We start from the raw sequence: 15,756 nt of genomic DNA, 5'->3' as shown, positions 1-15,756 counted from the left end.
TTTTATTACATAGGAAACGAAGATAAATCGTAAAGCATACAAAAAATCCATTAATCCCTGTCATCCCAAGCACCCTATGCCGCCCAACGATAGCCCATCCGGTACCCAGGACGGGTTGGGAAACGCATTCCATTACGGGGGAATGGTCCCGGCTGGTACGTCCGGAGCGTCCAGCTCCAATAAGAATTTTGAGGAGACCATTTGGGACGCCTTAGAGCAACCCCTAATATCTGACGAGCAGAGACTAACTGAAATAAAAGGAAAACTGAATCCGTATTTCGACCTGAAGGATTCCTCAGCTCTGTTAGTAGTAGAGCTGAGGCTAAGGAGAAAGCAGAGCTAGCTACTAAAAGACAAGAGCGAATATCCCTGCTAGCGAAAAAGAGCCAATATCCATCTCTTCAGCGCGAGTTGTTGGTCGGATCGTGGAACGCCCCCCATTAGAAATTACCTTTTTCCTTTATCATGGTCGGGGAGGATGTTAGGTAAAGAGTCAGAGCAGCTATGCAAGCACACACATGGGCACTAGTCAACGCCCTTGGTTTGGTAAAGACAGTGCCCTTGCTTTGTTTGGTTCTTAAATGGTGGGTCGATCTGTCTACTCGCCCAAAAGATGAGATGGATGCTCCTTTCACAGTATCCTGTGAGTCTCTAATTCAAAGCTAACCGAAGCGTGACTTTCAAGAGCATTCCTAAAACGAACCAGCCGCGAAGAAAAAGAAAAGAAAGGGTCGCAGGTCTTAGAAGCAAAACTATTGGATCAACTCTCGGGGTTTAAGCGGAAATTCCCAGCTTTATTAACCTTTTCCGGGGCTTTCGTCAATCACTTTGGAGATGGCGTTGAAGGCTAAACGTAAATGGCAGACTCGTAAGAAGGCTAGGGTTTCTGGAGAGGAGACTTCGCTGGACCGAGAATGAGCATCCGAAATACAAGCACGGGAGGATGGGCTAGGGCTACTAAATCGAAGAATTCATCGAGAAGAAGAATAATAGTTCCGGCCTTGAGGCCATGCGAATATGGAAGGAGATCTCGCTATGTAAGAGGGAATTCATTGGCTCGACACCAAAAGTGCGTGGTGGGGGAGTAGGTGGTGCCTCTGGTTTATTTATGCAGCAGTCTTTGTCTTGCGGGGCATCCTCCTTGAATTTCTTATTCGTGATAGCCGCATAGTTGGGCTTTCTATTTCTACTCGGCAGCGAACAAAGAAGCGGCGATCTCGATAAGCTAAGCAATTTACTCTTTGTTTGCGATTCTTTCAAGGAAGACTCAGATCCAAAATCGGTAGTGGAAGAATTAGACTTGTGTAAGCCTGAGAGATGGCCTAGACCAGAAAGTATTAAATTAAGTAGAGGCTGGGGGCAGCAGCAGAAGGTTGGACTGGAACCCGAGAAGGACAAAAACAATATCTCTTCGGTGGAAGTTACTGACGATCGGGCTTCAAGCAGCTAATCTAATCTGTAGCACCTGAACTCCTGAGCTTGCTTGGGTGAGTGGTGGGATGATAAATGGACTGGTCGACCCTCTCCAAATTTTCCTGTGAATAAAGCCCTTCTTTAAAGAGCCATTTCGGTAGGTTTTACATTTAGTCATTAGGAATAGCAGACCCCGCAGAAAAAGGTGAACAGCTTCAGTTATAAGTTCCGCTCGAGTGGAACGGTTGTTGGTATTCTATTTCATATCCTCCTGTTGGTGAGTTACCTATTCCCTTCCTTTCGATTTAGGAAGTTCAAGTAGTTTCCGGTGTTACAGTATGAGTAGACGGTGCTGTGGCCTTCTCCGAGACTGTTCAGGAACATGGATCTGTGGGTATACCTGCAAAATCGCTTTCTCTACGAGCCTACAAGCTTAGCTTTGGTTTAGCTTCCAACTAAGGCTAAGGGAGTTGTTTTCCCGGGATTGAGAGAACGAGCTCATAGCCCTCCACCCATTGTCTCCCGGAAGACAGAATTCCTTCATTCTTACTTTACTTTCATTCTTTCTGTTTCGAACTCCGACAGCCTACTAACCAGGGCTCTCCTTGTCCCTATCAGAGGATTTCACTGCTTCGCTTCTACGACAAGCTTGCTATGATTCTAGGGAATGGAACACACAGTCAATCGGCAGCCAAAAAGTTCTGGTTCACTCTCTATATCAATAGATATGGTTTCATTAACAGTACAGAAGTAGCTCTATTTACTTTCCCCGGCCTTGGTAAGGGATTTGGTGCAGCTTAGCATGCAGAGTCATAAAATCAAAAGAACTAGGCTCACTCGCTTTCCTGTCTCAACCCGAAAGGCTCAAATCATTTCACTTTCCTTACACTGCCCCTTTCCGTTTCGCCCAAGGAATCCTGTGATTCGGCTCTCTAGAAAGAAGGTTGGGCTAATTCTCATCCCGGTGCCAAGTTGCACATTCAGAAGTGAGTTCAGTTTCCCTAGCCTGAAGGGGGAACATAACTAGCTCCAAAGCCTACCGTTGGTTTTGCGAAAGTTCCCTTCGTGAATGATTCAATGCTTTCGCTTTCCTCTCTAAAGCACTAATTCCTAGTGTTCATTCCCTTGCCCAACCTCCAAGAGATTCAAAGCGGGTAGACCTTTAGATTAGACAATTCCGACTGCTATGCTAAAGGCTAGAGAGGCAAGAACTTCTAACTCAACATGTTGGAAGAAATGCGCCTATCGGGAAAACTTTTTTAAGAAGAATCTATCTACTCTACACGAATTCCCATCGCCAGCTACTTTTGATTTCGAATAGGCTATGGGCCTTTCTTTTGCTTGAGTGACCCTTTCCGCGCCGGATTCTTTTGAAAGGGGAACGGAGATCCCCTTGCGCATAAATTGAAATGGAAGTGACAATGGGCGTCATGCCAAGCCTGCTTTGGTGGAAGTAGGACCTATCGAAGTCGGAACTATCAGAAATAGAATAGAGAATCTTAGGTGTTTCAATGCAATGAGATGCAGCTAATCAAAAGGCTAGAAGATCATTCCCTTCCCCTAAGAGGGGAATCTCCTGGCCTATTATCACTCTGCTTGCTACTAAAGAAATAGCTTCAGTGATGTGATGCTTTCTTTCTTTTCGATCGATATCGCTTCTCTTGGCCAAAGCAAAAGCTAGTAGAGTAGGCTCCATAGGGTTGAGTGGCTATCGATCCTATTCTTCTTTCCCGTCTTTCACTGCGGCGAGGAGACAACTAGTGAAACTACCAAACAAGCTGGCCCCTTTGTCTTTGACTTGGGTTGGCTTTCGCCCTGCCTTCAAAGTCAGAGTATGACCTGCTGCCTCAAAGCCTATCCCGTGACGCTCTTCAACCTCAATGTCACAAGGAATTGAGTTGCGATCCGCTTCTTCCTTGAATTCCTCGTCAATTAAGTCGTCAGCCGAAGACTATCCCGATGGTAAAGCGGCTGAACTCGTTGCCTCAGACCTTTTGTTACGCTCCTCCTTCTGCTGATCCTTCTCGTGCTGGGACTTAGATTCTTTTTTGGATTGATGCCCTATCACGGCTGTTTAAACTCCCTCTCGTCCAATCTCAATCCGTAATCTCTTGAACTCCCATCATCCGTATGGACTGATGTTTGTACAGATGACCTATCCGAAGAAGCCTTTCTCAATTGAGGATCGGAGGGGCCCGAAAAGGCCAGCTGGCTAGACTCGACCATATTAGAAAGGCGCACTTTGAGGGTGTACTAGCTATGTACACGAGGCGATAAGAAGTAAAAAAATCTTACTCTAATGATCAGGAAGGGCAGTTAAAACCATGTTTGGAATTGAATCAAATAGGCATCCCGAAATCATGTGGGATTAGCTGGACCTCTTGAAACTGATCTTGCATCTCAGCTGAAAGTGGTGGGATCATATTCATATAGAATAGTGGAATCCCGTCTCCTTAAAGGAGCGATCTATCCCTCAAAGTAAAACGAGCATAATCGAAGACTGATCGTAGCGTATTCTAAGTAGTTGATCTCACGTGCTATCCTCAAGTCTTCTTAGTTTTCGTCTGCTCTCAATGAGTCAATGCCTGGACCAGGAGAGGTAGGGACAAGATTCCAAAGGATCTCAACACCTAAGGAGAGGTAAACGAATTGGTACCTAAACCCTAGTTAGTTTCTGCCACCTATGCTGCTTCCCCTGCTGATAGGTGATCAACGTAGACTAGTGCTTTTTTTTTTTTCTGTTGTCTCTGCCACAGCCGCGCCTCTGCTGGTTTGTTTGGATGCTCCAACGTGTGCTTCAACCGGCGTATACAAGTGAAATTTCAATTGAAAAAGACAACAAATGGAATTGAAATTGCCGAAACCCCATGCCAACATTTCATTCAATGTTTGGCCGTCCAGCGAATGCTCGTTCTGTTGTCATACAGAATCGAAAGCCCTTCTCTAATAGGGCCGATCCGTCAGAAAGAAGACAGAACGAACTGGATCGGACAAAGAAAATAAAAATCGTAAAATTTTGCACTAACTTGATGGAATGCATATATGAGGAACCATGACATTTCTGGGTTGTCACGGAAGAAGTTTAAAAGTAGAATTCGCAAGGAATTCTATCCCATTGGGTTTGCCATAACTGACCTTTTAAGTAAGGGTTTAACGGGATGCCTCCCGCCAACCAGAACTCAAAGACCAGAGGTGAACGCTGTAATGGCGCAGAGAGAAAGACTCTCAACCTCGTCCAAATCTTAGAGTTCAATGATGGAGAGGTAAGTCTGCCACGAACTTTATACCCAGCTCTGCTAATCTAAAGAGCAGAGGCCCTTGCTCCTGCACCCACCTAAAGGTACAGTGTCTAAAAGCTCCTTGGGTTGGTAACGAAAGCAGCTTTTAGCTGTTGTAACGACTCGGCTGCATCAGTTGTGGGAATAAGTAACCTACCAATAGTTTATTATCCGATCCGCATATCGTTTGCTATTGAATCAACTGCTGGCGGAAGGTTTGCAGGAAATGAATCAGACGTAGTAAAATAAAAGAGGGAAGGAAGACAGGGAGCAGCATGTGATTAGTTCGAGGCGCTAGCTGTACTCTTTTGAGTAGCGGTGGTGGTACTTACTTTCAGTGGTCTATCTTATTGTTGTATCTCGTCTGCTTCTGTTTAAGTAAGGAATAACGGCAGCTAGTTGAATGGCACCGGCATCTCTAGATCGATTCCGAGTGAAACGGTTCCTCGCTAAAGAAAACCAAAGTTCAGGGCAAACTTTAGGGCATTAGCACGAAGCAAAGACATAGAGGGGCTAGCGTGCAGAACAATAGTAAGCTACTTCACTCGAGAAGAAGAAAGACGCTCTCGCTCGACTCAGATAATGATGAAGCTCATCTCTTGCCAAGCTAGCTCCGATGCTACTGCTCAGCTCTGAGACTTCAAGAACAGTACATGATTTATTCACTGGCCTTCCTCTTGCTGCTCCCCGTGCCAGCTCTGAAACCGGAGGTATCTGTACCGGCTTGCTCGCCTTCCTTCCCAGGACCCTTCTGTCCAATAATGAGTCTTCAGTACTTACTGCTTGCCTTATTGCCTAACTGCGTACTCTATTCCGCCTACAGACAAGGCCTATACTTAGCTTCCTTCATACCAGGTGATAAAAAAAAATATTCAATCAACTTACCACTTTCTTCGTCATATCCATCTTCTCCTAGGTAGTTTTTTGTTAATCCAAATATAACTCATGATAAACTGAATTTTCTAATGTATTCATTGGCTATACCCATTGCTCTAAAAAAGAACTTCTGGTTTAGTGACTATCCCCTAGATCATTTTTGGTGTGATTTAGTCGACATCTTCAGGAGAGGTCTTTTTCCCGATGTTCCGCAAGTAGAGCACTTCTATGACAGTGTAGAGGCTATAACAACAAGCATTGATGATTCGTCTAACGAGGAAGTTGAGAAACAAAAGTATGGTCTAAAACTTCTAGCCGGGAGTTTGATTTTAGCCTGTCTAGTGTGCATATCAGCTAATATGAAGATGGATATGGAGGGGATTGGTTAGAGCTCTTATGAAAATTTCTTTTAATGTGTGAGGCTAACTATTTAACATAAGCAAATAACCGATTCTAATTTAAGCCCACCAGATTACTTTACTAACATTCATTCATACGTACAGGAACTGGTTTAACAAAAGGGGTCGAGAACTACATAGATCCGATACTTTCTTCCTTGGTCTGGGAGATAGGTTATGTAGGTTTTTATTCCTAGGTTGTATTCGATCACAATTTGCCAAAGAGTAGCCCTTTAGTATGATTTCCCCATGGAATTCCTTTCCGTTTGCACTGCTGTCATGTGGTGGTCCCTAATTAGATGAAGAAAGAACATCGTACTCTTCTTCGTCTTTTCGGCCCCCCACTCATACTGATACTGATTGTGCTTTCCATGTTTGCCATATTATATATTCCGTATGTAAGGTCTTGGTCTTACTTAAGAAGTATAGTGAGTTTCATTGATTGCGGTTCTACGCTTTCAAAAAAGTCAGTTTTTTGGGATGTTCATGTCCTTCGCTGGCTCCGATACATTTACATAAAAAAATGATTTGTGGACCGATCGAACGGTGGGGCCTCCCATGTGGCGCACCCTCAGACCAATAGAAGGGGATTTCGAACTAAGCTAACGAAGGTGATTCGCTCCAAGCCGAAAGAAAGCGCTCAAGGGATTATGTCGAGATCAGGTTGTGACAGTGGAACAATCCATGCAGAAAATCTATTTGTGATGGTCAAATAAAGAAATTCAAAAATTGGCTCCGATACAAGAGATCGGCCCCGAAGCAAGGTATGGTATGGTGGATGCCAGCAACTCTCACTTGTTAGGAGTAGGGGGCTGAACAAAGAGCTCTTTGTATAGGTTGGGTTTTCTGGGCTTTGATGCTTACCTCATTATTATGAAAAGGGGAAGGTTTTCTAAAGGAGCTTTTCAGCCCTTTTGCTGGATTGTTGGTCCGCCCTATAGTCTAGAATGAATAAGGAGAGGTTTATCGATGACCGAGCCACTCAACTACTACTCCTTACCTCACCCCCTTGTCACTTAAAGGGCGAAGTCGCGGAAGCGAGTCTAAAGGCCAAAGAGTCATCTTCGAAGCCACGAATTAGTCCTTACTCATAGTAGAGTGTAAGACAGGTTTGGGTATAGCAGGACTTGAACCTGCGACCATTAGGTTAAAAGCCCAATGCTCTACCAACTGAGCTTTACACCCCAAAAAAGATGTAGTAGGAAATAAGGATTGGTGCGGAAAAGAGGGTGGCCCCCCTTCTTCTCATCATATTAAAGGAGCGCGGTTCTGTATGAGGCTCGTACTACAGAGCAAGCGAAGAAAACGTAAGGGCGCGCGTTAGCACTCCTGCAAGAAAACGGCCTAGCTAACGCGCCCCTTTATTTATTAGGTTGGGTCCTTGTTTCCACTCATTGAAGATTCTATCTAAAAAAAAAAAGTCAACGGGGGATACTAAAATTGCTCTCACTGACACCATTTACGCGAAGGTGAGGGCGTCTTTCTTTCCAGCCGCTCAACTGTTCGAGCTTTGTTCCGATTCTACAAAGGTAGAATGCCTTGTCGAAGGCCCAGTACAGTAGGTAGCAGGCGTGTTTTGGCTCCCGAGCGAGAACGAGAAATAGGCGATGCACCATCCCTGATGCTACGTACGTTTTCCTTGACAGATTCAGCCAATTGAATCCACACTCACACTAAAAGGAGGACCCCAAGCTCGGGGCTCGACGAAACAGAAAGTATCAGCATTAAGAAACTTCTTGGGGAGCAGTGAAAGAAAGAGCCCGGCATTCAGTTTTTCATGAATATTCATATTCATAGCTGAGTCTACTAAAAGAGGGACCAGTCTCATTGTGGTGATTAGAGGACACCTCTGATCGTTGACCTCTAATGTGACACGTTCCCTCCCAGTTATATGATCAAGGGGATCAGTCGGCTAGTTTTCGGGGCTATTCTTCTTCCGGGGAGAAAAAGTAGTCCCTTCTACTGACCGAACCCTCAGTTAGGAGGTCTTCGTCAACATGTTAAGAAGCTCCAGTCTTCGGCGGGTCACCATTACTTGACTTAGAAAGGCAAACATCTGGGCAAGGGAAAGCCCAGTGCGCCTGGTGCAAATGGCTTTTTTTTTCATGATATACCAATCATAATGGAGGGTCCTCCCTACCCCTACGTACATGATTGATAGAATCACTACGTAGGTAGGGCGGTCAACTTGATGCGGTAGAGGCATGAGTGCAGTTCGATCTTGGGGTGTATTCCTTTGTAGTGAGTAGGGCCTCTTTCTCGTTGATCAACTTGCCTCCGCTCTATTGAAAAGTAGGAATTCCTACGTTGTCAACGAACGCGTCTCGGGCCGGATTGACTAACCTAACCCCCCTTTAAGGAGGCTCTTCCATAATTGGGTGCTCTGCTTTAGTGTGATTGACAAAGGCTAGGTTTGGTAATACCCAAAACAAATGAAAAGAGATCGGAGTCGATAGTTGTTGGCAAGGAACTTGATCCCCCCTTAAAAAAAAAGGGGGGGAGCTGCGGTCGAACTCTAATTCTGGAAAGAAGTCGGGGCCCCTTTTCCAAGTCTACCAGATAGAAGATGATAGAGGGCCAACTATCGTTGTCTTGCACAAGACGGTGCCCTTTCACTTCGAGTTCCTTCCTTTGTAGCAAAATCTGATGATACGCTTTGGCGATCTTACCTACCAAATAAAAGGCCTGCTAGGTGATCGAAATCGCTCAGGTCAGTGAGGACTCATTCACTCACCTACTCCTTATCTATTTAATAGTCTCTTCCATCTACTGAATTCAAAAGGCGACCCGCCACGCCGGGCTGTAAGATAGATCTGTTGTACTACTTGACTGGTAAGAAAGAGCTTCCGTAAGAATTGGATACTCTTGTATGTACGGTAACCCTCTCTTCCGCTACTGGTGGACTGTTGCACAGAAAGGCCGACAGAAGCAACGTTTCTTAGCGCGCTTTTCAAGCGCTTAGCTTCTGTTAGCGGCGGGGCGGCCATGTTGTTTAGTTGAAAGCCTAAGCCAAGAAGGTACGAACGAAGTGACGGGCCCCTTTCGAAGATAGGGGGCGGCTTTCTTGTGGTAGTAATTGCGAGCATCTCTCCTCTTCTGTTAGCGTGCACAGTTTGCTTACATGCTGCCTTAGGCATATCTCTCTTTCTTAGTTTCACGCTGGCCTAATGATAATATAATGAATGAAAATCAGTCTTTTAGTAAGCGTATATAAGCAGCTTTTTAGTGTATAAGCAATTCTTTAGTGGTCGCACCGAAAGAAAGGTACGTACGGTGGAGGTTGGTTGAAGATGATGTTACGCAGCGTTCAGAACCAGTCTTGAAGTGAATGAATTAGAAAGAAGTAAGGAAATGAGACGGCTCTTTCTTGAACTATATCATAAACAGATCTTATCCTATACACCAATCACGAGTTTTTCTCAATTCCTCTCGTATATCGTCGTAACGCCCTTAATGCTAGGTTTTGAAAAAGAATTTTCGTGTCATTCCCATTTAGGTCCGATTCGGATCCCTCCGTTGTTTCCTTTTCTTTCCGCACCTTTTCCTAGAAATGATCAAGAAGATGGTACACTTGAATTATATTATTTAAGTGCTTATTGCTTTACAAAAATCCTACTTCTACAATTGGTGGGTCACCGGGTTATTCAAATAAGTCGTGTTTTCCGTGGTTTTCCCATGTTAGAACTTCCGTACCAATTCGGTCTATCCGGAATGGATCGGTTAAACATTCCATTAGGGAGCCTGGTCTTGACTCTTCTGTCTGGTATTCATTCTTGTTCGGCTCTTGGAATCACATCCAGCAGTGGTTGGAACAGCTCGCAAAATCCAACCACTTCACCTACTTCATTGCCCCCAACCCTTTCTCGTACCTCTATTGAAACAGAATGGTTTCATGTTCTTTCATCGATTGGTTATTCCTCTTCGTTCGTATCTCTTTTTCCAATTTCGGTCTCGATTAGTTCACAAGATTGAATGGCCAATTCTCCTCCGGACCCTCTATTCGATTGTTTTCCAAGAATGTTGAGCCAGGTATGTAAGCCATGTATCTGGGAGGAACAAAAATAAAAAATAAGGGCTTTCGGGTTTTTTCACCAGGTCTTGCATTGCAGCTATTTTAAAATTCTTATTTATATTATATTTATAATATAAATCTTTTAGAAGAAAGATTATAACTATGTCCCATCTCGATGGTGGGACCAACCAAGATGTATGTCGTCCAACCCGACCTCAGACTCTTTCTTCCCGACCTATTTTACTCTCTGGCCACAGTTATTTAGGTGGTATATATTCCGAGATTGAAGAGATCGAATTCCTCCCGGGAACACACGAAAGAAAGATATGAACTGGGTAAATAGAAATGGAAAAGAGAAGTTTCCAATTCATCAAAATGTGAAGCTTTTTCTACATCTATATGATCTACTAAAGTGGATCGGTATTGACCATATAATAGAAGAAGATCTTGGTACATGGAGTCCCAAGAAGGTAAGAACTCCAACCTGTCTGATGCTTCTTCGGCCAAATACAATATACAAGTGGGACCTGCACTATGAGCAAGCTGTGCGAAAAACCGCTTCTTTTTTCCGGTTCCGAAACAACTTGGGCGAAATAGGGTTCTACCGGGAAACCATGGATTTTTGAGTTTTCGCCATTGGTTACTGGTTGAGCCACTGGAATGGAATGAGATAAGAATCTCTGGAGATCTTTCTTCTCCACTTACTCGTAACAGGCTTTTCTTCTGTAGAATACTTCTTCCGAATGGCATAATTGTCCGATTTCTTCCTCGATCTTCAAAGAAAACTGACTCCTCCTACTCCTCCTTCTCCTTTAGGATAGGATCGTCGTTGGTCCTTCTTTCACTAATGATCTCACCATTTTCTAGTAGTTGTAGTTCGCGCGAGGGACTATCCTTTCTATTGCTTGCCCTTTCACTCTCAAAGGGTCTCTCTCTTCTATAAAGCGAAGCAAAGCGCATGGCGCTGAAGTGAAGAAAGCTCAATAAACACACAGGAACACGATGCAGGGCATAGCATAAATGAGACCGCTGATCATTTCATAAAACATATATTATTTCCCCCTCTTTCTTTGAAGCGAATTCCTGCCCTTTGATATATTTATTAATGAGTCGAAAGACTTAATCTTCCCAAGTACATACTTTGAATTTGATGAAGATTTCTTTCCCTCGTTGGTACATTACGGGTTCAGCCCTTGTTTTCGCGAAGGTGACAAGAAAGGATTCCACACCTTTGCTTTGAGGGAATCTAAGGTTTTGAAAGAACGTAGTAAGTGGTGAACTTTGTTTCCTCGCTCATTCGAATTGCATGTGTTAAGCATATAGTCTCAGTAGCATGATTGGAGCTTCTTAGCGCTTAGGCTACTACCTAACATTATTCGGAACCTCTTAAGCCAACTCTTTCATTCTTTATTTTCTACTATTTGCTCTTATGGCTAGTGCGCTATTTGTGCCCGGGCAGAGTAAGCTGAGGGGATGGAAGAGCTAAACCTATCGATCTGGTCGAGGTTGGACATCTATTAAAAAACCTCTTCTGATAGGGCTAGGTGGCTCTCTTTCACTGAAGAAAGAGGAAGAAAGGTACGGGAATAAGTGGGAATCAGCGCTATGAAAAATAAAGCTCAGAAAGAACCGGTCTTTCAGGTCCTGTTGTCATATCCCTTTCTATCTTAAACGTAGCTTTATAATCCTTGAAAAGCTAAAGTCTCATTCATGATTTACAACAATGAGTTGAAGTGAACTTAGGAACACAAGAGCACATAGGAAACCATATAGTTGCCAAGTGATAGAGCAAGGTTGTTCGCTAGCTCGAGCCAGGTATGCGGGAACATATTCTCCAGTCGCTTCAGCAGTACATAGATTTCTTTGCATGGGACTATCATGAGTTCCAATGTTGAAAGGCTTCAAGCCATTCAAACAGCCACCAAGAAGAATCGCACCGTTGGTAGTGGATCTTGACTATTGGGATAACAACTAGTTGGATATGCCTCTTCCGGTAGAGTTGACTGTAGCCGCATGTCTATAGTGCGGTTAGCAGGTGAGGGTAGCATTCTTCTTTATAGTCTCTTTTAACCAAATCTAGTGCAATCAATAAAATCGAATCGTAGATCTGAGATTGCAAGGTTAAAGCTTCAGAAGGAATAATACCGCATAAGAAGGAGTTTTCACAACTAAGAATAGATTATTATTTAAACTAAGAGAATTTTGATTTCTTTGCATGCTTTCGAGCCTTCTTTTTATCCTTCCGAATCACCAGGATCTCCTGACCCAACAAGTTATAGCTAACTATATTTGAAGAAGAACTCCTAGCTTTATGAAAGGTTTGAGGAATAGAGGATCACCCATAAAAGCTGTGAAAGTGGGGATTGGCCCCCTGGGATTCCTGAGGTTGACCCACCTTCGAAGAATCGGGCAACAAAGATTCAATAAAGATATGTACATATATCTCCACAATACAAAGGTCATAAATTGTGTCCGTCTAAGCTATGTAGCTGACTCTTGGAGGTCTAGTCAAGCCTGATAGAATACCTAAGCCTAATTAGACCGACAAGGAGAAAGAGGGGCTTACTTGGTGGCAGGTTGCCTTCTTCTATCCTCACCTTGCTTCCTTTAGGCCTGAGATTACTATCTCCTTGTGAACATGGTTTCTGGTAGAATGAGTCCTTTTAGGCTGGGAAAAGAAGCAGGGACTAAGAACCTTGCGATAGCACGCTTTCTTTATAGATCATATATCCCCTTGGAGTAAGAACCGATAGCAAAAGAGATTCTAGCGTAGGTAGACTCAGTCCTTATTTATTCTAGATCTAAACCCAGGTCTATTCGATCCCGTTCTCATACAGCGCTCTTTTAGGGTAGGTTTACTCCTAGCATGAGGGAATTAGCTTATTAATATAATAGAAACGGACTTACCTATCCACAGGGACTTCAACCATGGAATGAAAATATCTAGCACTTTCCCTTCCTTCTAGCCAACCAGTCTCCACTTTCTTGGAACTCGGGACTGACCTTCAAATAGCATGCTGATTTATAAGCGTTCTCCCTCAAGACTGAAAAGATCTGACCTGGGATAGAGCTAGAGCGTGCTATTGTAGAGCGTAAGTTTCCATGCGCTGGAGGAGCCGAAGGAAGAAATTCGAGAAGTTCAAGATGAGAAATAGGAGTAGGAGAACGAGCTATCGAGTCAGCTATCCCCTGGCTGTATCCAGCTTGGGAATGAGAGTGAGGATATTGGAATTGAAAGAAGTCCTAAAAGATGGGGATAGAAGAAAGGGTAAATTAGTTGAAGGATATTATAAGGAAAGTGCAGACGCTATATTCAGTCATTCCCCTTTGCCCATACCTTTTAGTAGTTAGCCTGGTGCTAGGAGAAGCAAGCCAGCTAAGCAACTAATCAAGTAAACTAAAAAGAAAGTTTCAATCCATGGGTAATCCTCTACAGTCGAAGTTGGACCTGACATTGGGAGTTGCCATAGGGTCTACCCCTAAGAAGGAAGAGTTTGCGAGACAGTTGCAGATTCAATTCCATCAAACCCTCTTGCATAGGAAAGGGTATCCTTCCCACAGACCTCTGTCTTGGTCGCCCCTACTTATTTCTCGATCAATCTTTCGTTTTCTCACGTGCTCTCGCGGCGTGATACCCCACTCTGGTGCATGTCTCCCGGATAGTCTTTTCCCGTTAAGTTTCCGTTTTCGTCTTTCCGTCGTCTTTTTTCTAAGTGGAAGAGAGGCATGGTTGAGTTGGGGTCTAGTCTTCTGGTTCTTTCTTCTTGCCTGTCGTCCTGCCTTCCTTCTATAGATCTTTATTTCCACCAAGAACTGTGGACTGATCGGAGCAAGAAGCAAGTATTACCCCCGAGGTTAGCTAGCTTACTTGCCTGCCCTATAAATATTGGCTAGCTCAGATAATAAAACTTCCGGGTTAGTGTTGTCCGAAGCCAGATGCAGGTCTTTCTCATATCTAAGCTAAGCCAGGAGGGTTCTTTTAATTGGACTCTCAAGTAGAGGAGTTGCTAAGTATCCTTTGCCCTAAACTAGGCTATCCCTATTGCTGCCTTTCCGGATTGAGACGCCCTATATCTGGCTTTCAACTTGCCTTAAAGATAACTTCTTTGCTCACAACTAGGCTGGTACAAATACTGTTACAATAGTATGGAGAATGCTCCCCAGACTGCCTGGAACGCCTTAGGATCTTAGAAAGGGGAAGTAATTACAAAACCTATTAGCATTCCCTATTCTTAATTACCTTAACATTATATAGATTACAAAGGCAGATGATTGGATGGGTTAACACTAGATTTTTTCACAGTATGAAAATGCTCCTAAACGAGTTTTTTTTTCTAGCTTGCTCGAGAGGTAAAGATATAAGCTTTTTCCTAAGAGTGACTTTGCTGGCTAGCCTTTGCCAACTTCAAATTTGATTGATGATGGTGATGGATTGCCTAAGAAGTGCGGTACGGATCCACACTAGACGGGGGCAGCCACCCACAGCTTATCTATAGTAGACTACTGGTTAGGAATAGACAATGCAAGCTCGCATTCGCACCTCCCTTTGACTTATGGATATTGGCTTCCCAACCATCTCTATCCCGCCGCATCTCTTTCTTCGCTAAAGCCCTTCTCTTATGCCGTCTTGGTGGTGCAGGGTATAAAAGTCTTGCAGGAGACCTCCATGATCGGATCTCTGATCAGATCTTATAGAACCATATTGAGGCGCATGACTAGAATCCCTTTTATGGTCAAGGTAGACCTTTAAACCCATACCTGTACGCTTGGGTAGTACAGTATCCAAGAGATAAACTTATTACTCGGGAACAAAAAAAAAAAGGATTGAACTCTCACTCCTGGCTACTTGGCTTCAAGAGAAAAATATTCAATAAGACAGTTTGGTACGCTTTATGCCATTGTTTAGATTGAATCCGCTTTTGCTTTCTTTTCTTACTCAAGAAATTCTTCAAAGCTCCCTCTCGAAAAGATGGATTTTCAGGAAGATAATACACAGCTCCACAGGACTTTACTATTGCCACAGTGGTATCCAAGAACTCAACTATTACTGGGATTGTAGTCTTTCCCATGTAGGTAACCGTTTCAAAACCTCGATCCACTCAATTCATCAAGTCTCCGCTACTTTACCCGACATAGACCACTGGAAAAAAAAGTAAACTACTCGATTCTTCTACTTCTGTGGGAAAGTCCTTTCTTTTTCTTGCACCTGACTTAAGTAGATGCTAATCAAGAGCGTCTTTTTTGTACCCGCAAAGGAATCCATAAATAAGTTGAATCCCGGGAATGAAAATAAAGAAATCGAGCAACTCAACTAGAAAACATGGAACCCTGTCAAGGTTTCAATGGACCATACATTTCTCATCTTATGTTTGGTGATGATCTCTTTTTCTTTGCCAAAGCAGATTCAAAAAAGAGCTAGACTATGCAGTACTGATCAAAGTGGTTCCGCTATACTTCTCGAATTCTGGCACTTCTACTACCAGGATGCAATTTGAACGTGCTTTTCGGGTTTAATGAAAATGAATAAGGAACCCGGGCTACCTTCCTTATAGGAAAGAGGAAAAGACTTGACTAAGGGTTTCCGAATATTCCTTTATTGAATGTTCTTATTTGAATGTTAAAGACCTTCCTTTGCTAGCAATCCAACTATTCTCTTAGGGGACTCGCGGCACTTCGTATATGTATGATTGAATGCCGACAACATTACGTTTAGAGTAGCGAATAGGAATCAGATCAGAGCCTGGCCACTCCACTTAAGGTCACCCTCGAGAACAGGATT

At 43.6% G+C, this 15,756-nt stretch overlaps 1 protein-coding gene and 1 non-coding gene across 2 annotated transcripts; both read right to left on the bottom strand.

The window, feature by feature from the left end:
* Positions 1 to 7,077: 7,077 nt before the first annotated feature.
* TRNAK-UUU (transfer RNA lysine (anticodon UUU)) lies at positions 7,078 to 7,150 on the bottom strand. Its single transcript has one exon. It is a non-coding gene; the product is annotated as a tRNA-Lys (tRNA).
* Positions 7,151 to 10,175: 3,025 nt separating this feature from the next.
* LOC140988900 (uncharacterized mitochondrial protein ymf1-like) lies at positions 10,176 to 11,291 on the bottom strand. Its single transcript, XM_073457985.1, has one exon. It carries the CDS (start codon positions 10,725 to 10,727, stop codon positions 10,239 to 10,241), a length of 489 nt encoding a protein of 162 aa, XP_073314086.1. The 5' UTR covers positions 10,728 to 11,291; the 3' UTR covers positions 10,176 to 10,238.
* Positions 11,292 to 15,756: the final 4,465 nt, after the last annotated feature.

This window comes from Primulina huaijiensis, chromosome 11 (assembly GCF_012295235.1).
Source record: "Primulina huaijiensis isolate GDHJ02 chromosome 11, ASM1229523v2, whole genome shotgun sequence".
Classification (NCBI taxonomy): Eukaryota; Viridiplantae; Streptophyta; class Magnoliopsida; order Lamiales; family Gesneriaceae; genus Primulina; species Primulina huaijiensis.
The sequence above is the reverse complement of the archived record's forward strand: the minus strand, read 5'-3'. Positions and strand labels throughout refer to the sequence as shown.

Excerpts from the sequence above, each read along its gene's own strand:
- LOC140988900 (XM_073457985.1), bottom strand. The coding sequence starts at position 10,727 with ATGCCATTCGGAAGAAGTATTCTACAGAAGAAAAGCCTGTTACGAGTA.